Source organism: Hypanus sabinus, chromosome 14 (assembly GCF_030144855.1).
Source record: "Hypanus sabinus isolate sHypSab1 chromosome 14, sHypSab1.hap1, whole genome shotgun sequence".
Lineage (NCBI taxonomy): Eukaryota > Metazoa > Chordata > Chondrichthyes > Myliobatiformes > Dasyatidae > Hypanus > Hypanus sabinus.
Window position 1 is genome coordinate 43805443 of NC_082719.1, and position 25275 is coordinate 43830717.

The window sequence follows — 25275 nt, forward strand, 5'->3', positions numbered from 1 at the left end:
AGCTTTTTATTGAAGCTTTAAACTCTCCCAAATAATGTCAACAGTAATAGCACATGCAAAATTCATCCTTGCTGAGATTTTCAGCCTCAGTGGTCTGAAAAGCCACAGTTCTTGTTCACTTGCTAAACAACGAGTTGAATTAACATCCACTCCCTCCCTCACCTGTACACCACTTTTCCAAAGCCATGCTATTTAAACTTTATATTTTGTCTTCACTGCCATTTTGGGTACAAAGTAGTAACGTAAATTCTAGTCCATGATGTGTGTTACAGTGCAACAGTTACATTTATTCTTTTTCTAATAACATTTCTCATATCCTCCTTTTACCTGTACTGACCCAAAAAACATTGGTATAGAGGAGCTTGCTATATTATCCGATTTGAGAGGGTTTCATTTGTGCATTTAACAGTGAACATTCAAGTCATGGACCTACCATATTGTTGATTTTTAGACTAAAGCCATCGAGCTTCATTTTAAAGCATCATAAAGCATTCAATCCTTGATGCTAAAATAACCTTGAGTAAATAGGACGACCGACTAGTGGTTTAGTTGTTGCCAGACTCCAGGTTGTCATTTGGCAGGTAGCTAAAACTTTAAATGCAACCCTCGTGTCAACCAGATAAATTAATTCAAAATTAGTCCCTGAGGTTTTCCTAAATGTGACTGTAATCAACAGCGTAACAAGCAGAGGTAGCAGCTTTTAGTTTAGTCTGCTGCATATTTTAGGAGGATGATGGTTATACACATTATTTTGAACATACATGTGAAATAGATTAATGGACGGTGCCCTAACTTGTGCTATTGTGTGTGTGTGTGTGTGTGTGTGTGTGTGTGTGTGTGTGTGTGTGTGTGTGTGTGTGTGTGTGGATGAGATGAGAAATGAATATTTTAGCACATTCAGTGATGCATCTAAGAATTAGTCACAATCACAACGTAAAACCTATAGTGCAGAAACTTGCCATATGGACTGGGCTGAGTGGTCTCGAATGATGTTACTGATTACCTCTCTAGCCCTGTCTGGTGTTCCATTATTTCTTTTGCCTTCATTCACAATATATTGCAAAATGATTTGCAGCAGATGAAAAAAAAGCTCAGTCTTTAAGTCAGATTTCTACGTAAGTCGGAACAGGTACATCCGGTATTATTTAGTGTCAGTTAGTCAAACATTTGTCTTAGTTTTGTCTTTGTCTGAGCTCCCCTGGGTCCTAAAGTCCACCCGCACTGAGATAGGTTAAATAAGGGACTTGAGCATCTGTGACTTTTGGTATCTACGGAAGGAGGGGGTGTTCCCAGAACCAATCCCCCACGGATAAGGAGGGCGGACTGTGCACTGTTAGTGATACTACATAAAGACAATGTAAGATAAGATTCATTTCTCAATTAAAAATATTAAAAATAAACTGGAAACTTGCCTAATTACAAAATCACAGAAACATGTAGGCTTGAAATGTACATTTTTATCAAGAAAAGTATTTAGTTACTTAGAGGAAAACTTTTGTTTTTATTAAGATATTCAATAATCCTGAGTCATATTCATTTTCTTCCAATCAAGGTGATGCCAGGCTGCAATGTCCATTAATGCCATGGCTCAAACTTAGTTCTTTTGCTAGGTTTGTTGGGGACAGAAAGGGGAGTTAGAGGTCAGGTTAATGACAGGGATGAGGTGAGTTAGAGATCAGCGATAGTAAATAAAGAATTTGAGTCCAAGTCAAAACACTCTGTGGACAAACGTCAGCTATCCTAGAAGTTGTGTTACAGGTGCTGAGGAGACCAGCGATGCCCAGGTCAAAGACCCATGCCAGGAACTCTGTACTGGTGGCGAATGTTGGGTATGGGTGGGAGTCCTGAGAGCCACTAACACCCCCAGGTCACCAGGGTCGGAAGTCCGTGTGAGTCCATGTGAGAGTGAAACCCAGCAAAGCCTGGGAGGCAAAGCCTAAGGTCAAAAACCAAAGGTAGAGGCCTAAAGGAGTCACGAAGATCTGAATGAGTCACAAGGGCTTAGGTCACCAGAGTTGGAGGTCCAGGCAAATCTGGAGGTCAAGACACGATGGTCAAACCCATGATTGGCACCCTGGAGTGTTCATAGTTTGCCCCCAGCATGTGCACTGGTTGTTAACACTAACAAAGCATTTCACTGTATATTTTAATGTATGTGATATAAATCAATTAGAATTTGAATATTGCTGCCCCTTAGTATTACTATTTCCCAACTATAATTTACTTTATTCCAGAAAATTGGGATCAAATCATAAAACTAGTAAAATACACAGCAAATATCTGCTAACAGAAGCTTCCTTTTACTGTTGCATTGAAGTTTCAAAATGCCTTCTATTAGTAGTCTTGGATTTCCTTCCCTAAAACTAAATATCCTACTTTCTGGCATTGTTAGTTTCTTCATTTTTTTTCATCTAATCTGTTGGTGTAAGAGTTTCTTGTTCATTTGTGTACATTTTTCTTTTCTGGTGTTCCATCTTCTGGTTACTTGTTATCTTTCTTAATATCCATCAGCCTTTTAGCACACACACAAAAATGCTGGTGGAACACAGCAGGCCAGGCAGCATCCATAGGAAGAAGTACAGTAAACGTTTCAGGCCGAGACCTTTTGTCAGGACTAACTAAAAGAAAAGATAGTAAGAGATTTGAGATGGGGAGGGGGAGATCGGAAATGATAGGAAAAGACAGGAGGGGGAAAGATGAAGCTAAGAGCTGGGAAGTTGATTGGCAAAAGGGATACACAGCTGGAGAAGGGAAAGGATCATGGGACAGGAGGCCTAGGGAGAAAGGAGGGGGGGAGAGGAGAACCAGAGGGAGATGGAGAACAGGCAAGGAGTGATTGTGAGTTGCTTGAATTTCCAACATCTGCAGATTTCCTCATGTTAGCCTTTTAGCACAGTTCTCCTTTTCCCTTTCATCCTGTCTAAATTAAATTTATATTCAATCAACTGACTTTGCATTCCCTGTATTTTTCTTTAAGTGCCGATTAGTGAAGTATTACAAACGAGTGTCCTTCATTATTTTACATAGCGTTTCAGTTTGATATCAGAAGTCTTTTTTGATGTTTGCATAGGCATTGTTTGATATGTACAGTGTTGTGCTTTCTTGGAATCGAAAAGTCAAAACTGAACATAGCTGAATCTCTGTTGTCCAGGCACTGTTCTTATCACATCCTAAGATCCATTCTTAATGCCATGAGTCAGCACAGGTACGCCCTTGATAATACTTTCTAATGACATTGACTCACTTAATTTCTTCTGTTTTGATCCACATTTCCATTTTTTCCTTTATATTCAGTGATGTAATGGAGGGCGACGCGGTACCACAGGGGTTAGCCAAATGCTATTTTAGAGCAGGTAGCCCACATTCAATTTCCACTGCTGCCTGTGTAAGGAGTTTGTACCTTCTCCCCATGACCACGTGGCTTTTCTCCAGTTTCTTCCCACACGCCAAAGATGTATGGATTAGTAGGTTCATTCATCACAGAGATGTACAGGCTTGTTGGACAGAAAGGCCTGCTACTGTGCTGGATCTCTAAATAAGTAAAATAAAACAACTGTTTTCCTTGCTTTTCATGTGAAAGACTGCAAATTATAACAGCCCTGGAATTCCAATAGCCCTCTGAATTTTTCTCACTCTTCACTTTCCCCAGATTCCATCTGGCAAATTCCACCCCAACCATATTTTCAGGAACCTTTTGACCTTCTTACTCTTTGGATCCTCAACCACTGGTCCTTAACAGAGGCTTCAGTTTCATCCCCTTCATTCCTTATTCTTATAAATTAACATGATATTGAACTTGTCTTCTCCTTTGATCTCTGTGCTCATTTCTTTGGCCATGAATTCTCACCCCAGCTTGTGGACCGTTCTTCCTGTCTCAGAATTTGTGATCCATCTTGACCCCTCCCTTTGGCTTCTTCACCCCACCCCCCCCATGTATTCACTGATTTTTTTTCCACTCACCTCGTTGTAACTTATCCCCTATGAACTTGTAATGTTCCACTTATTCTGAAACAATCCTGATGTTGTCATCAAACCCGCCAACAAAGATCATGCTGTTGTGGTCTGACAAATTGACTCTACCTCACAGAAACCAGATGTCAGCTCCTGGCAGATGTGTTGTTTAAGGCTGCTGTTGTCCCACCAAACTTACTTCTTCCCACTTACAATCCATCCTTCCTCCCTCGGTGCAGTCTTTTGCCACATGCATCCCCAACACCTTTGGTGTCTTCCTTCACTGTTCCAATTCCTAGTCCCAATCACCTCATCTTTACAACCAATATACATCTCCACCCACACCCAGATGGTCAGTAAGCACTCTGCTTCTTCCCTGAACAACTAGTTTACCCCATAGATGGAACAATTTCTCTTTCAATTCAATTCACTTCCTCCAGATCACAAGTGTCTCTGTGAGAACATATCTGTCTTTTTGTGAGATATATGGAAAACATTTTCATGGGGTTGAGGGAGTGGTGGTTGGGTTGCTTCCTGAACTCTGGTTCACTGATGACTGACTGCTGCTCTTTCTGGCATTCATACAGAACTTGCTGTCAATTTGTAACCTGCTTGCAATTTCTCATGGTCCATCTTTAACCTTTTTCTTCCTTCCCTCTATCTCTACCTCAGGGGATATACTAACAAACAAAAATATTTATTGCAAGCCTATGAACTTCCACAAATGTCTGACCACTCTTTGTCCTGCACTGTCTCCTGTGAAGATTCCTTTTCACTCCACCAGTTACTCTGACTCCACATTTCTGCAGTGGTGAAACTTTTCACACAGGTGTCATCTTTCTACCTGCTCCATGGCTTCTACTTTACTATAGTTAGTAAAACCCTTGACTGCATCTCATCTAGTTCCTGTATCACCTCTCTGTTCCCCCTTTTGACCTAAACAGAACAAATATAATTCACCTCATTCTCACCTTCAACCCCTCCAAACCTGTACATTCAACAAATTATGACCTTCAACAATACTCACTCCTCCACCAAGCATTTCTTTTTCAACCCCTCTGCTTTCAGTATATCAAAGGAATCAGATGACGGCAGCCTAGGGTTCTGCAAGAAATATCTGAAGAGATTGTAGAGGCATTAGTAGTAATCATTCAAGAATCACTAGATTCTGGGATGGCTCCAGAAGACTGGAAAACTACAAATGTCACTCTCTCCATAAAATAAAAATAGGAAATTATAGGCCAGTTAGCCTGACTTCCAGTAGTTGGCAAGATGTTTAGGGGTACTTGAAGACACATGATAAAATAGACTGAAGTCAGCATGGTTCCCTTAAGGTGAACTCTTTCTTGACAAATCAGTTGGAATTCTTTGAGGAAATAACCAGCAGGATAGATGTAGAAGAGTCAGTGAATGTTGTTTACTTGGATTTTTTAAGAAGACCTTTGAGAAGGTTGCACATTAAGCTGATAAACAAGGTAAGAGCTTATGTTAGTACAGAAAACATACTAGCGTGGGCAGAAGATTGGCTGACTAGCAGAGAAGTGAGAACAAAAGGGGTCTTTTCTGGTTGTCTGTCGGTGACTAGTGATGTCCCACAGGGGCTGATGTATCTGCAACTTTTCATGTTATATGTTAATGATCTGAATGATACAATTGATAGTCTTATGGCCATGTTCTCAGATGAAACAAAGATAGTTGGAGGCACAAGAGGTAGTGAGGAAATAGAAAGTCTGCAGAAGGACTTGGACAGATTAGGAGAATGGCAAAGAAGTGGCAGATGGAATACAGTGTGGAGAAGTGTAAGATCATACACTTTGGTAAAAGGAATAAAGATGTTAACTACTGTCTAATAATAGAGAAATCAGAGATACAAAAGGACTTGAGAATCCTAGTACACAGTTCCCTAAGAGTTAGCTTGCAGGTTAAGTTGGCAGTAAGGAACGCAAATGTAATGTTAGCATTCATTTCAAGAAGACGAGAAAATAATAGCAAGGATGTAATGCTGCAGGTTTATAAGGCATCGGTCAGACCACACTTGGAGAATTATGAGCACTTTTTGGCCCCATATTTAAGAAAGGATTTTCTGGTATTGGAGAGGGTTTGGAGGAGTTGCATGAAAATGATTCTGAGAATGAAGAGTGTATGATGGTCTGAGCCTGGACTCACTGGAGTTTAGGAGAATGAGTGGAGATCACATTGAAAACTACCAAATATTGAAAGGACTAGATAGAGTGGACGTGGCGAGGATGTTTCCAATAGTGGGAGAGTCTTGGACCAGATGGCACAGCTTAAGAAGAGAAAGGCCATCCCTTTAGAACAGAGATGAGGAGGAATTTCTTTAGCCAGAGGGTAGTGAGTCTGTGGATTTCAGTACCATAGGCAACCGTGGAGGCAAGTCATTTGGTATATTTAAAGTGGAAATCGATAGGTACTTTATTAGAAAAGCCATCGAGTATTACAGGGAGAAGGCAGGAGAATGGGATTGAGAAGGAAAATAAATCAGCCATGTTTCAATGAGGGAGCAGACTTGATGGGCCAAATAGCCTAATTCTGCTCTTATTTTATGGTCTTATCTAAGACCTTTTGTGACTCACTAGTCCACTCTTCCTCTCCACATACATTCTCCTTATAGCATCCCCTATGCGAACACAGGACGTGCATCAACTGTCCTTTCACCTCTTTCCTTCTAAACAGATCTATCAGGTGAAGCAGAAATTCATGTCTACGTCTAAATTAATGCCTTCCATTCAGTGTTTACCGTGATCCACCCTTTTCCTGGTGAAATGAAACATCGATTGAGTGACTGATTTGTAGAGCACCTGCATTCACTTTAATCCTCACATTCCACTCTACACTATCTGACTCTGTCCCCCTACACGATATAAAGGGGCCTAATTTAATCCACGTTATCCATCCAGGTTATTAGCTCAATTGTCTCCTGTGCAATCGCACAACTGACCTGATGGCATGTCCCACACCCTGCATTTCACAGTTCTCTCATCCTTTGTCTATGCTCTCACACATTAACTTACCATAGCTCAAAACTTTTATAGGGGAACAATTTTCTCTCTCCCTAACAGCCCTCAGTAACCCATCAACCAGATGACCTCATTTACAGCTTACCTCCATGTCAGCCCTTTATTTTATCCATCTCTCTCCACCCACCCTGCAACTTAATACTAATTTCTGTTTTTTCCTTCCCTGTTCTAACAGGGTCTGCATCCTAAAAAACTAACCCCAATTCTTTAGCTCATAGTCCATCTGAAATGTTGAAACATTTCATAATTTTCTGCTTTTATTGCAGATTTCCGGTGGCTGTAAGTTTTTTTGATTTCCTTATCTGGTGGTTTTGATCATTTAACTAGAAGAATAATTGAGGGAGTAAGTCCTGGAAATACCTCTCCTGTGATCTGAAGAGAAGAATTTTTCCTAATAGCCTTGGGTAATATTTTTTCCCAGGCAGGAAGCACATACTCAGACTTGTGATTGTGATATTTACTTGATTTATTACACTGTGATGAGAAGTGGCAAAAGTCATCCATCAAATTTCACGTTCTCCTTTGGATCCACAAAAGCAGGTTTAAAATTCTGCTTGAAAATTCTCTTCATTTTCACTTAGTTTTAGAAATCCATCACTTAGAGAAAGCATCATGGGGGAATTGTCTGCCAGCAGACACAGTGAAACAGGTGACCTCTCCCTGTGCCATAAGTGCCTGATTATATCGATCAAGTATTTATGCTAAATGTCAGTGCTCAGGTCCATGGAATATTAAAAATCTACACTGACCAGTGTCACTTTTTGCCATCGACAAAAGATCATTCTCCATTAACTTCAAGTCTTTTACTACTTTAAATAAAAATTTTAGAATACAAAAAGGGAGTAGCCATAGAAGTATATAAGTTTATGAGAGTCATACGTGGGCTAGAATGTCAGAGTCCTTTTCCCAAGGTGGAAATATTAAATACTACAGGAAATAGTTTTAAGGTGAGAAGAGGAAAATTTAGGGAGATTTTGCAAGGTAAGCTTTTTTATATCCAGAGTTTAAGTACCTGGATCGTTCTGCCAAAGGTGGTGATGGAAGCAGATATGATAGTAATGTTTAAAAGACATTTAAACAGACACATGAACAGGCAGGGGATGGCCACGTGCAGGCAGATGTGTAGTTTAAATTGGCATCAAGGTCAGGTCAGCACAGACAGCATGAGTAGTAGGCCCTGACCCGTGCTGTATGTTGTATGTTTGATGCTCAGGCCTAGTTCTTTATTCGGTAAGCCATGGCAAATGCTCTATTTCAAGTCCCCTTTTCTACCCAATTTCCATTTTCCTTGTTTACCTAATGTTAAAATATCTTTTGTTCTTCATCTTCAATATATTCAAGGATTGATCATCCACTGCCCTCTGAGGTGAATAATTCTGAAGATTCATAGTCACCTTAGCTAGTTAATCTCTCCTCCTTTCAGTGTTAAATGACCCCTTAACCTGATGTGTGGCTGCTAGTTTTACTTCGTCAGAGAATCAGGCGCTCAGCATTTAAACTGTCAATCTTTCTCAGGATTGATGAGACCAGTTTATATTTTTTAAACTTCAATTAGATCCATTTTAATCAATCTCTCCTCACAACAGCCCCCCATCTCAAGAAGCAATCTAGTAAAATTATGCTTCACCTGAGCTAAGTATATTCTTAAGCATGGAGATCAAAAGTGGCACAGAGTACTCCAGATCTTGTCACATCAAAGCCCTATATCATTGCAGCAAACCTTCCTTGCCTCTGTATAACAAACAATTGGTTTCCAAAGTTCTTTCTGTAGCTGCATGTTAATATTGTTGTTTTGCGTACCACCATCCTGTACATTTCCTCACATTATCAACCATCTGTTCTCCAGTACACTGTGGCCCTCTCCATATCCCTTTGCACCCTGTTCATAATTCAACTACCTGTCTCTTTTTGCATTCAGTTCGACTTGGATACCTCATTATCAGTCCCTTTCTCCAGTTCATTAATATAGATTGTAAACGGATAAGGTCCCAGTACAGAACTTTGTGGCACCATGCTAGTAAAGCCTGATTACCTTAAAATGTCTTACTTTCCTGTTGATACTTGTCCTTTGATTGAACTTCTAGTCATGCTAATGATATTAACCCTTATTTTATGTAACAACCATTTATGCCTTTTGAAAATATGGATATACTAGATTGACTGAGACCACTGGGGTGGGGGAGCAGTGCCTAGGTTTCACTTCCTGCATTCCATGGAGTTGATAGGTAAAGGCCACAGGTTCCTGTGTCTGTGCATTTGATTGCCTGTGGTGGGCCACTATATCTTTGTTACTGAAGACCACACCAATTTCAAAGTCATTTCTGGCGCCCACAGGTATCACAAATTTTCAAGCTATTCTGTATTTTTGTAAATTAGTTTTATACTTGTTAATTACATTTGATGCAGTAATTGCTTTTAAGGGTAGTTAATGAAGTTTTTCTTTAGGGCATCTGAGTCAGTTGTGTGATCCTGAGTATTTTTATCGATTCGCTTTTATTGTTTCTTGCTAACACTGTGAGCTGAAATTTCTGCATTTACCCTGACACACCATACTATTACAGCTTGATTTTCATTAATGTCCAAACTGCTTCACGATTTATCACTTAAAATTTGATATCAAAGTATACAGAGATATGTGCTGCAGATCACCAAAACTTAGAGAGACAGATTTTAAGGTGTGTCTTTAACAAAAAAAAAAGCTGTAAAGAGGCAGACCGATTTAGGGAGAGAATTCCAATGTTCTGGGTCTTAACAGCGGAACCCTGACATACTGGAGGATAATGAAAAAAACTTAAATAAATGTAGTTCGGGGCTGTAGTGGTAATTGCTAAGCGATATGTCCCTCAAGCTTATATGAAAGAATTGAGAAATATGGTAAATGCTCTTTTGCATCTGAAAGTGTTAAACCATGGTACTTCACTAGGATTAGTATCCAAGTTTATTAAGTATGTTAAGCTTTAAGAATGTAAAATATATACACGGTAAAGTTTTGTGTATTTGTGCAATCACCTGTTTAAGTTGAATAAAGATTTTGCCAATTTAGCAGCTTGTTTGAATTTGAATTATTCCTAATAGTTTCTTGCAGACATGGAGAACAATGTGTTGTTTAGGGATGACATTGAATGCCAAAAACTAATTATGGAAGCAATGAAATATCACCTGTTACCTGAGCGTCGCAACATGATGCAGAGTCCTCGCACTAAGCCTAGAAAGTCAACTGTGGGAGTACTGTTTGCAGTTGGAGGAATGGATGCAACAAAAGGTACAGAGCATTAAATAATCATGAACTCACAAAATCAGATTTCTCTTTTGGGGATGACATTTTCTGCCCGGTATTACATATCTGTTCTGTTGCCAGGAAAGCAGTTTATACCGATGGTTAATACTTTGTTACAGATGCAACAACTACATCTGAGGTGTGTGTGTGTGTGTGTTGTTTCTCTATTTGTCCTCCTCTCAACTGAGTCATGAGAGGTTGGAATTAGAGTCAACTTTTAGTCTTGGTTTTGTGTAGTCTGCCACAGGCCATCTGTTTTCTCTCAGAATTGATCAAGTGACTTCTTTGAGATAATTTAATTGGAAAGGATTTAAGCCAAACAGATTCCATACAGCTCTTAAAATGTTAAACTTCTAAACACTGTTGTATATTAACATGATCATGCTCGGTGACATTATTTCAATATTTGAATTCAATAACTTTCTGAAACAAACTAATGAAGATCTAATGTTTATGCGAAATACTACTTGTGTTTTTTGTATAAGTCTTAAATTAATCAAAGCAAAGAGCATTGCATTGGAAATGGAATTCATTTCTGGCATCAGTAATGACATCTGAGCAGTCCAGGTCAAATACAGCATACTTAACTCTTCATTGAAGTTCCCTCTGTTTTGTTCTAAATCGGGTATTTACTGACATATTGGCTATTTTACATTTACCTCTTTATGCTTCATTTCTTCATAATCACTGCCATCCACCTATGATTTTATCAAATGATTCTGGCCTCCTCTAAAGTAAGCCATGCAGTTAAGTACTATGGTACTTAAAATCTAAAGAGTGAATGCTGATTCTACAAAAAGCTAGCATATTGCTTTGTAAAATCTTGTCTAGCTATGAAGATAAATTACGTAGTTTGCTTATACATTCTTGGCAACGTTTCTGTAACACGAGTCACCATGTAGTTCAGCCCACTGATTGCTTAACACATGGAAGTTTGAGATCAAATTTAGCAATCTATGTGCACTGAAATTGGGGGAATAATGCTTATTATGCAATATTTTAGTGAAGGGACTTTGAGGGGTGTGCCCAGAAAATAGTTTCTGATTGATATCAATAACTGAAAATCATAAAATTGTTCCAATGCACAGATAATAATGAATTTAAAAAACTAACAACTGAATAAAAGATACATTGGTGTGTAGTAGTGAAGAATGACTTTCTATGTTATTAAGTTTTGTGTGCAGGAATAAATAATCTTGAAAGTATTTCTAAGAATTTTAACACAGAAGCCAAATACTATAGATGCTGGAAACCTGCAATAAGAAAATGACATGTTGGAAATAGCAAGTCAGTCAGAAACTGTGGAGGGACAAACATGTAATATTTCATATCAGTAGCCATTCTTCAATTCTGATGAAAAGTCATTAACTTGATCCATTAACTCTCATTTTCCATTCAAAGCTTCTACCTTACTCCTGAACATTTCCAGTCTTGGCTGTCTTTATTATCACTGTTGGGCATACGGTATTCCTCTAATGTCCAGATAGTGCAAAGGAACAGTCAGCAACACAAATAAAGTACAATGTTCAGTAGTCATATTGGTAGGCCTCAGTACAATAGTCATTTAATCTAAAGCAATGTAGACACATTATTGAATTATGAACTATGGAGGAGATATTACTGCATGTGTTTCTAGAGCTGAGGAGAAGAATATTGCAACAATAAATGAAAGCAGCATGGGTGTAGCAAAAATACATTTCCGGAAAAGCAAAGCAATACATATGTGGCCAGTATGAGTTAAAATTAATCAAAATTCTCAGAATACTAAAATATCTGATAGGATCAGAATCAGGTGTATTATCACTGTTCATATGATTTGAAATTTGTTTCTTGGCAGCAGTACAGTGCAAAGATATAAGGTTACTATAAATTACAAAATAATTAGTGCAAAATAAAGGAATAATGGGGTAGTGCTCATAGGTTCATTGACCACTCAGAAATCTGATAGCAGAGGGGAAGATGCTGTTTTTTGATTCATTGTGTTCGGATCTTCAGGCTCCTAATACCTCCTTCATGATGGTAGTAACAGGAAGAGGACATGTCCCAGATAATAGATGCTAACTTCTTAAGACACCACCATTTGAAAATGTCTTCAAATGTTTTGCCTGTGGTGGATCTGGCTGAATCTGCGGCCTCTTGTGAACCTGTGCAATGGAGCTTCCAAACCAGCCTGTGATGATGCAACTGGTCAGAATTCTCTCCACCGTACATCTGTAGAAATTTTCAAGCTTCTTTAGTGTCATATCAAATTTCCTCAAACACATAACGAAGTAGAGCCACTGGTGTGCCTTCTTTGTGATTGGATCACTGTGTTGGACCCAGGATGGATCCTCTGAGATGTCGATACCCAGGAACTTGAAGCTACCCGACCATGAATGAGGACTGGTGTGTGATCTCTCAACTTCCCCTTCCTGACACCTACAATCAATTTCTTGTTGAGAGTGAGGTTGTTGTTGTTGTAATAACGCTCGATCAGCTTGATCTATCTCACTCCTGTACACCACCTCGTCACCACCTGAGTGAGATTTTACCAACAACAGTGGTGACACCTTATGGTGTTTCAGTTGCATTTAATATTCAATATATTCAGGGACTGCAGTTATAGAAATTATAAACCAACTGATTGCTCACAAGAACTGAGTCCCGATCAAATTGGTGAGAACCTTTTCACATAAAAGGCATGCTTCAAAAACTGGAAATCAAGTAAAAGCAGAAAATCCTGGAAATACTAATTAATTCGGGCAGCATGTCTGTGGTGAGAAACAGTGTTAATGCTTTAGGTAGAAGACCATTCATCAGAAGTGGGGAGGAAAAAATGGGAAAAATTGAATATGTAGAACTAATTATGTACAGAGGATTAGAGACAACAATTGTGGCAACATTTTAAATAGAATCAGGATTTTGATTGAAGTTCAGGAGGTGGTTTTTTGAGCAGGAAAGGGGATTTGGAAGGTCAATGTGCCTGATCCAGTTTGTTCATTTTTTGTGTTGGTGGAAGGGTTGGGGCAGGGGTCAATGTGCCTGATCCATTTTTTCTTTTTATTTGTGCAAGAGGAGGGATTTGGAGGTTGATGTGCCTGATCCGTTTTGCTCAGTTTTTGAGTGAGAGGAGGGATTTGAAGGTTGATGTCCCTGTTCCATTTTTTGTTCTTCTTTTTGTGGGGAGGTGGGTTTTGGGGTTGTGCTGCCTTTCATTTTTTTTCTTGGTTTCACGGCTACCCAGAGAACTGAAGAATTTCAGAGTTATATACTTTGATAATAAATTAACCTTTGAACATTTAAACCTTTCGGTCATCTCTCTTTTTAGTCAATCTTAAAACATTGAAAAGTTTTCTGGATCTCCCCATGATTCTAAGTATTGATGAGAATTGATCAGCTTAATGGGGTATAGGTATTTCCTGAGTGATTAGAGCCAAAATAATAGTATGCTACTGACATAATAGTAGTAGGCCTCCGTTAGTCTTGGTAGACCATGGATTTGCGCCTTGAAAAGTTTCCAGGGTGCAAGCCTGGGCAGGGTTTTTTTTAATGGAAGACCGGCAGTTGCCCAAGCTGCAAGTCTCCCCTCTCCACACCACCGATATTGTCCAAGGGCATTAGGACCCATACAGCTTGGTACCGGTGTCCTCACAGAGCAATGTGTGGTTAAGTGCTTTGCTCTAGTACACACACACACACAGCCTCAGCCAAGGCTCAAACTAGCGACCTTCAGATCACTAGACGAACGGCTTAACCACTTGACCATGTGCCAACACACTGACATAATACCTACCCATGTGTAAATTATACAAAACAGGACAATAAATTTGTATTTTCAGACAATTTTAAAATGCCTTATTATGGTTAGCTTTTTATTTATGTGGGCAATACATCTTCAAATAAAAATAAAGTGACGCTTTCCCCGAATATGTGATATCTTTCTTTCAACCTAAAAAGGATGTTTTCAGAACTTTTTGTTTCAATTTTGATTCAACTTTAGGTGCCACAAGCATTGAAAGATATGACCTTCGTTCCAATACTTGGACACATGTTGCCAATATGAATGGGAGACGATTACAATTTGGTGTGGCAGTTCTGGATGACAAACTTTATGTCGTGGGAGGTAGAGATGGATTGAAGACTTTAAATACAGTAGAGTGCTACAATCCAAAAACTAAAAGCTGGAGTATCATGCCCCCCATGTCTACACATAGGCATGGCCTCGGTAAGTGGCATAATTTGTGGGCTATATAAAATGTAACTGAAGTCTAAGTCTCACTGGTGACATTCTTCTTCAATTGCATTAGGCTGAGAAAGGGAAAATAGTGATTTTGTATTATGATTAATTTATTTATCATCACAAGTTGAGTCATCTTATAACAATGCCCATATCTGGGATTTTTTAAATCTCTTAAGTCTGAACAACCTGAAGTTAGTCACCTTGTAAAAGCAGGATCCAAGAGCTAATAGATTGTAAGTACAACTGTTCTGGGGCTGGAAGAATGTGATTATAATGTGATTCAGCAGGGTGCAACCATATCCACAGACATTAGAAAGCCATGTCTTTTGGTGTAGACAAAATCCTTGATTGAAGTATCAAAACATAGCAAAGATGTACTTTTAATGGCAGCTCACAACCTCATTTCCATGTCTGCAAAGAATGCTGGAGAATCTCAGAGGTCCCATAATCTGTACAATTACATTAACTGTTGCATGTTATAAGAAGGTCCTTGCAAGAATTTTTCTCAGCAACAACCTACCAGAGACAAAATAGCGATACAGTGTCCACAGCCTTGGCTGTGCAAGAGTGTAGAGAGAAGCATCAATTACTACATGTGGCTTCTCACCACCAAAAGCTTTCAACCAAAGGGACAAATGAAGGATATTTTCAAACCTGGCTGTCCCATAAATTTATTGGCATCTTCAGTTTGGAATGCAAGTTGTAATCCACAAACATAAGCTCTAGAAAAAGGATCCATATTTACATCACATTTATCAAGTAAAATTAGAGATGTATTGTAAAAATTTCTTCTTTCATTTTTTAAAAAAACTAAAATCTTTAAATATTTATATCAATATGCATCTTCAATACAAAGAGAATAAATTTTCTGGAGTAACTATTGATACAGAGTTTCTTAGGGCATAACGTGAATTATTCAAAAACTGCCTCTTTCACTAATCCTGTATTCTGCTTTCCTATTGTCTCATTTAGGTCTCTGTCAAATGTTGTTTGATAATATGCCTGTGAGGTAGTATGTTAATGTCCTTATTTGAATGGAGATTATTGTGATTGTAGTTATTACAGATATTGCTGGAAAGAAGTTAACAATCTTGGTCTTTATCAAGAATGCAATAACCATGAGAGAGAATTATTGTAATAATTAGTGTTCATTATCATGGGGTATGTGAACAATGGAAGCTGTGGGCTAAATCATAGAATTGTTAAAGTACAGCTGAAGGCTATTTAGATCAGTAACAACACCTAGTTGTGTAAACCGGTGGGTCCCATTCCCCTACTAATATACTATGGCTCTCTTATGAAGCCAGTGATTGATTCTATTTCCAGCATCCTCCTAGATACTGAATCCCAGATCCAGGCTACTGAATAAAAAAGATTTTAATTTTACCTCACATGATTAATTTTTGCTGTGGATGTAAGACTGCTTTCCCTAGCTTTTGAACTACCAACTTCTGGGAATAGCTTCCCTCAAGTTATTCTCTCTATACCAGTCATTATCTTGTACCCAACAGTCAAATCTCCTCTCAAGCTTCTTTGCTACAAGGTCAATAATCACTCTTCTCATCTCTAATGATGCAACTCAGATTCCTTATCTCTGAAACCATTCTGGTAAATCCTTTCTATATCCTCGTTGGAACTTCTGCATCCTCTCTAATGTATGGCAACCGTAACTGGACTCAATACTTATTCCAATTGTGTTTTGACCCATGTTTTCGGCAGGTTCAACTTCAGTAATAAAAACAGAAAATGTCTGAAATGTTAAACAGGAAAGAGTGACAGAATTAGAGTTTCAGTTCATGATAGGTCATCGATCCTTTTCCCCTTCCCCCTCCCCCTCCCTCTCCCTCCCCCCCCCACAGATACTGACTAACCTGCTGAGTACTTCCAACATTTTCTGTTATTTCAGACATCCACATTTACACTTCTTTGTGTTTTCCAACACAACGTCCCTGTTTTTACACTCCATGACTATATTTACAAATAATAAAATACTATTTTTAATTAATCACTATCTATATTTTTGTACCATCAGAGATTTATCAAAAAGTACATGTCTGTCTGTTTGTGCACATCCCTTATAGTTGTGCCATTTAATGATGTCCTTTACTCTGACTCCAGGAGAACATGCATTGACAGTTGCAAAAGTGCCTGTTTGTCCTCAATTATAGAATCCACCCAATATTTTTCAATCTTTTTGATGCTAGGCTTTCATCCTAGACTGAAGTGGCCTTTTAAGGACCCAGCCAATTTTGCTTTTTTTTAAAACAATAGATTTGTGCATATAAGCATGAAATTAAGATGAATACACTGGGTAAATTATCTGAGCCTCACACTATTTTGAAGATAATATTTTTCTGTTCAAATTTAATGTTTTACAAAATAATTTTGACATGGTGAGTACAATCATTAATATAGTCTATCTTTCTGTTAAGAAGTTGGGGAAAATCCTTTTACTTCTTTCACCTATTCTATTCCCAAAGCAAACTGCATTGCATCCATACCCTGTTTGGGGATACTTAACAGAGTGTTGGTTCACGTTAGCACTCTTGGACTTCCAACCTGAATACTCACAGTTAAGTATCCCCTGTACTTTATGAAATATATCTACTCAAGCTGCAAGCTGTTCTGCAGGTAACTTGGTTTAGTCTGTAAGCAGTCATTTCTGAAAATCCACTTTTGCAGGATCTAGAATGAAACGGCAATAAGGTTTTTGACTGCAAGGTCACTGGGTTGTGGAAATTCTGGATTGACTTTAATTCAGCAGCAGGTAGTTAGGACAAAATTGTAATTTCAGCCAGTCATCACTTCATAAATGCTGCATTTCTTGAAACTCCCAGCCAAGATGGTGCCAGCAAACAATGATTCCTTGGGTGACGTCTTCAGATAGCTTAATATCTTCAATTATTTCACTTTCTCTATTCTTCTGCTTGTTCTTTTTGTTTCGATTGTGTTACGGAAACTGTTGGAGCCTGTGACCTGCAGTTTAGAATTCAGTCAAATGATCTTGCACTCTGCTGTGTCCGAAGAGCTACATCATGAAGAAGACCAGAGAATGGGGGCCCAAAAAGGACCAAGGACACAAGCTGACTCATGGAAAAGACCAGTGACAGAACCTCGGGTCATGAACAACTCCTTCTCAAAGTGGCAAGGAAGATGGAAGCATCAAGGTGAATGTGGAGGAGTTCAGCCATCGCTGTCAATGGAGGCTCTGGGGTCAGTAGCTGGGTCGGCAACTTTCACCCAGTGTGGTGGTCGCTCTTCACGGATGGACTGAGTTCATGCAGCCACTCTGCTCAAAAGCTGATGGAAGGATGTTTTCGATATTTTGAAAATTATGTGGTTATTGGACTCTACTTTTTATTGGTCTCCTTCAGTTTTCACTGTATTTCTTTCTCGTTGCCGAATAGTGGGTGGGCAATATGTCACCATTTATGCGAGGAATAAGTTAGGGATTTAGTGTCTTAGTGTCTGATGTTTGATGTTCTTGGTGGTGTTTTTCTGTCTGGGTGAATCTGTTAGCTTTGTTTGTGAAAGAGAGGGTTGGGGCTATTGTCACTGTTCTGCAGGGATTTGAAAGAGTTTTATGTTGGCATTTTTTTCAGCAAGCGAGGGGGCTGAGGAGATGATGTTATCATCATGGATTTTTTTGCAGGGGGTTGGGGGTTTTGGTTTGCAAGTTTTAGTTCTTTTCCTTTTTTATGTCGGGGAGTGATGGCTTTTCTTTTCAACAACTCCCGTGGTTTTTCTGTATCTCCTGGCTATCTGGAGAAGATGTATAGTGGTTCTCTATTTCTGCATAGGTATGACCTAAAGTGTGATCAGATCTTCACGTAGATAAAGAGAACCCAATTAAATTAATAGCACAAAAAAAACATTGTACTTGTTTATTTATTTATTGAGAAAAATAATCCAATATTACATGTATTTATTGGAAAAAGTATGTGAACCTCGGGTTATGCTTTCTACAAAAGCTATTTGGAGTCAAGAGTTCCAATCAATGAGATGAGATTGGAGGTGCCCTATTAGCAAAAAGACACACAAAGTCAGGTTACTGACAGAGCCTGCTCTTCTCAAGATAGATCTGTTTATGTGTACCATGCCCTGATCAAAACAACTTTCAGAAGACCTTAGAAAAAGAATTGTCGAAATGCATGAAGCTGGAAAATGCTACAAAAACATTTCTAAAGACGTGAGTGTCAATCAGTCTACAGTAAGAGAAATTGTTTAGAAATGGAGGAAATTAAGTATTGTTGCTACTCTAACTAGGAATAGGCGTCATGCAAAGATCACACCAGGAGTACAATGTGAAATGCTGAAGGAGATGAAAAAGAACCCAAGGGTAACAGCAAAAGACCTGCAGAAATCTCTAGAACTTGCTAAAGTCTCAGTTCATGTGTCCACTATAAGAAAAGCACTGAACAAGAATGGTGTTCATGGAAGGATACCACAGAGGAAACCACTGGTCTTCAAAAAAAGCATTGCTGCTCAACTCAAGTTTGCAAAAATACAGCTGGATGTTCTACAACACTGTCTGTGGACAGATGAGACAAAGTTGAACTTCTTGGCAGAAATGCATGTTTGGAAGGAAAATGGCACTGCTCACCAACAGCAAAACCTCATCTGAACTGTAAAGAATGGTGGAAGGAGCATCGTGGCTTGGGGCTCCTTTGCTGCCTCCAGGCTTGGATGTTTGCAGTCATTGAGGGAACAATGAATTCAAATTGTTTCAAAACATTTTACAGGAGAATGTCAGGTGAGCAGTCTGTCACCTGAAGCTTAATAGGAGTTGGATAATGCAACAAGACAATGATCTGAAAGACAAAGTAAATCAACAACAAGGGTTTAAAAAAAAATGCCTATTTTGGAATGGCCTAGTCAAAGTCCTGACCTTAATCCTGTAGAAATGTTGTGGAAAGACATGAAGCAAGCAGTTCATGTAAGGAAGCCCACCAACATCCCAGAGTTGAAGCAGTTTTGTAAGGAGGAATAACCTAAAGTTCCTCCAAGCCGATATGCAGGACTGCACTATTGTTCCTTTTACCAAAATGCATTATCATACATTTCCCAACACTGGATTCCATCTGCCACTTTTTTTTTGCCCATTTTTCCAAATCACATTGCTTCCTCAGCAGTACCTATCTTTATAGCATCCACAAATTTTGCCACAAAGCCATCAATTCTACACCTGAGGAACACCACTAGTCACATGCAGCCATTCAGAAAAGGCCCCCTTTATTCCCACTTGCTGCCCCCTGTTTGTCAGCCATTCCTTTATCTTTCCTGTAACACCATAGGATTTTATCTTCTTAAGCAGCCTCATCTGAGGCACTCTATCAAATGCTGTCTGAAAATCTGAGTAAATGACATCCACTGCCTCTCCTTGGTCCACCCTGCTTGTTACTTCCTCAAAGATTTGTCAGGCAAAATTCTTGACAGAAATTGTATTGACTTTGACTTATTTTATCATTAGTCTCCAAATACCCTGAAACCTCATCCTTAATAATAGACTCCAACACTTTTCCAACCACTGAGGTTAGACTAACTGACCTATAATTTCCTTTCTTTTGCCTTCCTCCCTTCTTAAAGAGTGGAGTGACATTTGCAATTTTCCAGTCCTCCAGGACCATGCCAGAATCGAGTGATTCTTAAAAGGTCATGGCCAATAAATCCGTTATCTCTTCAGCAACCTCTCTCAGGACTCTGGGATGTAGTCCATCTGCTCCAGGTGACTTATCCACCTTAAGACCTTTGAGTTTGCTTAGCACTTTTTCCTGCTCCCTGACACTCATGGACCTCTGGCACACTGCTAGTGTCTTCCACAGTGAAGACTGATGCAAAGTACTCAATAAGTTAATCAGCCATCATTTTCCAGTGTCCAATATTAACTGTCACCTCCCTTTTGTTCTTTATTTAACTGAGAAAATACATGTAATATTGGATCTTTTTTTTCAATAAGTAAATGACACAAGTATAATCTTTTTTTTGTGTTATTTATTTAATTGGATTCTCTTTATCTAGTTTTAGGAGTTGCATGAAGATGTAATCATATTTTAAGTCATATTTATGCAGAAATAGGGAAAATTCAGGGTTCACAATCTTTTAAGCACCATTGTATATCAGAGTTATATTGTATATGCATACTTTGACAATAAAATGAACCTTTGACGTCCCCTAATGACAGCAAAATTATGATTTCAATATCTGCAGATGAAGATAAGTCTTAAATCCATTGCTTTTTTTCAAAGTTCAAAATAAACATATATGCCACTATATACAACCTTGAGATTCATCTTCTTTTGAGCATACTCAATAACTCCATAAGAGAATAATAACCGTAATAGAATAAATGAAAGGACACACCTACTTGGGCATTCAACCAGTGTGCAAAAGACAACAAACTATGCAAATACAAAAAGAATGAAATAATAATAAATAAGCAATAAATATCGAGAACAGAGTTGAATAGTCCTTGAAAGTGAGTCCATAGATTGTGGGAACATTTCAGTGATGGGGTGAGTGGACCTTTGGTTCAAGAGATTGATTGTTGAGGGGTAATATTTGTTCCTGTACCTGGTGGTGTGAGTCTTGAGGCTCCTGTACTTTCCTCCTTATAGCAGCAGCAAGAAGAAAGCATGCCCTGGGTTGTGGGGGTCATTGGTGACGGGTGCTGCTTTCCTGCAACAATGTTGTGTGTAAATGTGCTTAGTGCTGGGGAGAGCTTTACCCATGATGGACTCAGGTAATCCGAAATAGAGGGGAAATGCTGTGCATGTTGTTGGAGGGTTAATTTTGAGTGAGATTATACTATTCCACTTTGGAGAATGAGACTGATGCATCTGCAGTCATCAACATCCTTCAATACAAAAGCTGAGAACATTTCAAAATAAGTGTGCTCAACTCTTTCCAGAATTTAAGCTTTTTTAAAACCTTTGATTTTTTTTCTGCCACCTCAAACAGATTGTATACATTTCTGCATAGATTTATTTAGGTGACTGAAGTTATCAAACATGGTATGCTTACTTGAACCACTGTAAATCCCAAAAGCAATATACAAAAGGAAACTTCTTTTGAGATATATTGTTTCAATTTCATGTCTAGGCATGTATACTGTATTTGGTTTAGTGCTTTAGTACTTTTTCATTCTGTATGTAAAATATGTGACTGTGGCAGCTCCCACATGTTGGCAAAGATGAAAGAATTGAAGGCATTTGCATTCACAAAGTTCACTGCTTTTTTTATTATAATGAGAACATTGTTAAGCTCTTGAGATAATTTCTTAGCTGCTGGTAGATCTCTATGAATTAAGCAATGTGCTTGTCATTTATTTATTTAGAGATGCAGCACGGAATAGGCCCTAGGTGCCACTCTACACAGCAGCGCCTGATTTAACCCGTCTAATCTCAGAACCTAAAACTTTTTGCTATTTCAAACTTCTACTTGTTATCAATAACCATTTGTTTGCAAATGCTTTTACATACTGGGTGCAAGTTAGAATCCTTTTATTAACTTACTACTGCTTAGTACTGTTGTTAATTTAATTTTCATTGAAAACCATATATAAATACTATATTAAAGGGAAGACCTAAAGCACAACTGCAATGGTTGAAATGTAAACTTTGAGCAAGCTTTAGGGTTTTTATGGATCTAAAAAAAAAATCCACGTCATTCTTTTTCCTTTTTTCTCAAAAAAGTCTTTATATTTGGTTATTTTTATATACAGTAATCCCACATGAACTAATCTGAAAACCAGTTGCTGAGAAATTTTGCTCCATCATTATTAAATTTCTACACTTCAGTGTTTTCCCGGCAATTCTAAGCAGCACCTTTTCTGCCATGACATCAATATCTCCTGGTATTTTTTCCCTCTCCCTTCCCTCTTCTTCAATTCCCCACTCTGGCCACTCTCTTGCCTCGTCTCTTCTCCTCACCTCTCTTATCATCTCCCCCTAGTGCCCTTCCTCCTTCCCTTTCTCCCATGGTCAACTGTCCTTTCCTATCAGATTCCTTCAACTCTACACCTCTTCCACCTATAAGTCCCAGCTTCTTACTTCATCTCCTTCCCCCACCCACCTGGCACCACCTGTCACCTTCTAGCTTGTACTCCTTCCGCTCCCCCACTGCCTTATTCTGGCATCTGCCCCCTTCCTTTCCAATGCTGACTAAAGGATCTCAGCCCAAAACATCAACTGTTTCTTCATTTCCATAGAAGCTGCTTGACTGCTGAGTTCCTCTGTCAATTTGTGAATGTCCCTCTTTTCCCTGCTGCTTCATGTTCCCATTCTTCATGTTTGATAGAAGCTGCCCTCAAAGCAGCCACATTATGTTTGTTGCAAGGTCTGAGTCAGCTGACTATAATTTCAGTTAACAAGTTGTAGCTGACCACCTAATTAACTGAGATCAGCCAGGAGTTTGTTTACCACTGAATAGTACTACAACTTAATCTAATTAAAGTCAGAAATCTTTCAGAATGAATTCCTTTGTTCACCAAGTTCCTATTTGTTTGCTCATGGTGGTAGGTACACAGTGGATCCTGCACAATTAGATTTTATTTCAGTTACATTGTTTGAGGCATTTCAATTTGAATATCGTTCCACAGTCTGATGAAAAATTTGTGTCCCCTTTATAGGAGTGGAAGTTCTGGAGGGACCCATGTATGCAGTAGGTGGACATGACGGTTGGAGCTATCTAAATACAGTTGAGCGATGGGACCCACAGGCTCGGCAGTGGAACTTTGTTGCCAGTATGTCAGTGCCACGAAGTACAGTTGGTGTAGCAGTACTTAATGGAAAGTAAGGAATTATTTGTAGATATGCATTTGTAAATGATCTATTTGTCAGTGGTGACCATTGGGAATATTGTAGGGGACAGATATACAATTTGCTGTCTTTAAACTGATGTATTTGCTTTTCTTAATAATATATTTATTCAAGCTAATGACAAAATTTGAATGCTTACCAAGAGAATGCTAAGATTGTATAGTGGCCTAGCTGTAAGCAATTTGATTGGTAATCCAGAAACCTGAGTCTAGATTTCACCACCTGCAACTGTGGGATGCCATCAATAAACTGAATTTTTGAAGAGTTGTATTAGCAAGAACTGCAAGGTTGTCAGTAAAAATTTTGTTTTTGTCCTTCTGCAGAGGAAATCTTGCATTGTTATCTGGTCTGCAGTCAGACCAAACTGTGACTCCAGACCTATCAAAGTAGCAAACCCTTATGGCCCAGAAGTTCAAGGGGCAGTTTAGAATGAACAATAAATGCGGGTTTTGCTAGCAACACCCATATCCCAAAAAGCAAATAAATATTGATTATCCACTTCTATTATTATTTTCATGTACTATACTTCCTTAAATGTATTTTCCATTTCATATTCTTTGAATAGAGTGGACATATGAGACTGCAGATTCTGGAGCAACAAACAACCTGCTGGAAGAATTCAGCAGGTCAAGCAGCATCTGTGGGAAGAAAGGAAGGAATTGCCAACATTTCAGGTCAAAAATGATCTGTTAATGTTTTTCAACCTCAAATATCAACAACTTCTTTCCTCCCACAGAAGCTGCTGTGCCCTTCCAACAGATTGTTCATTGTTTTGAATAGTGCCATGGCTGTGTTCTGTTTTAAAGTTGTTTGCAATGCTTAAACACCCACGTCCCTGCAAGTGATGGCTTGCCAGTTTAGTTGTAGTTGGTTGGGTGAGACTGGAGCAGTCTGTTTCTAACTACCAGAGTGTTAGAATTCATGAGGAAGGGTATTATCAGCCTCACCCACAATAGAAGGGGAGAGGAACAAAATCAGAAATTGACTAATCTCTCGTTGTTAACTATTGATTGCAAAGCTGTCTAAGGTCATCGCCAGTTGAGTCAAGTCTGTCCTGGACTTGATGATTCACCTGAAAAAGACCTGCACCATTGCTGCTCATGGATACAATCACTAGGGAATTGGATTGGAGACTTGCCTATCAGCTTGAACCAGGAAAAGAACTTTTAACAGAATATTGCACGTGCATACAATGGATACCTTCTCCAAGAGTGATTTTGGGGAGATAGTCTATGATGTGACCTGTTGTGCAGTCCAAATGAATGGGTGGAAAATAAAAGCTTCCCAGTCATACCTGGAGTTAGGCAAGGATGTCCTCTTTCTTCTTTCTTGTTCTATCAAGCACATAGGCATTAAGGGCCGTGCTTAAGAGGATGAAGGTCCTAGGCAGGAGAGACCCTTGGGCCAGAGCTTCCTAATATATGGACCACATCACTGCAAACTGGCAGCTTGCTGTCAGTCACAGAAGGAAACTAGTCATCAGGTGTGAGATGTTCCAGGAGTTACTGTGCCTGGCAGAGGTGTGGCCCGTATCCCACAACTGATCTGCAGCCATTGAAGGGACCTTTTCAACTTCATCTGGAGTTTAGATATGGAATGAGTTCACAGAACCTTGGTATGTAAAGCTGAAAAACCAGAATATTTAAGTCTACCCAGAATGGTCATCATTCTGATGGTGTGGTTATGCCAGACTCTGGGTATAGAAACAAGTGCCCAAGTGTACAGATTCTATTTCAGCCTGGTGTTGCAAAGGATGGGTCTCATGACATCGCTTCAGAACGTTACTTTTAGTTGTCCCTGTTGTGTGTAGAACACCGTATCCAGGAGAGCACCTTGATCACAAATTTGTGGGGCATTGATCTCCACAGAACATCATCAGAGCCCCGCAGAAGGAGACTGCCAATTCAGTAAGGATGCTACCCTGAGCAGCCCATCAAAATTGTTTGGCAGAATACCTCATCACCAAAGCTCTCA

The 25275-nt window shown here is 39.0% G+C and overlaps 1 protein-coding gene across 6 annotated transcripts in view; it reads left to right on the top strand.

The window, feature by feature from the left end:
- Positions 1–25275, top strand: part of LOC132404689 (kelch-like protein 5) — a 131024-nt gene that overhangs the window by 94801 nt on the left and 10948 nt on the right. For all 6 annotated transcript variants that reach the window (XM_059989037.1, XM_059989040.1, XM_059989039.1 and 3 more), the window contains 3 exons: positions 10065–10251; positions 14246–14470; positions 23112–23274. In XM_059989037.1, coding sequence (XP_059845020.1) covers positions 10065–10251; positions 14246–14470; positions 23112–23274 — 575 coding nt within the window. The remainder of the gene's footprint in view (positions 1–10064; positions 10252–14245; positions 14471–23111; positions 23275–25275) is intronic.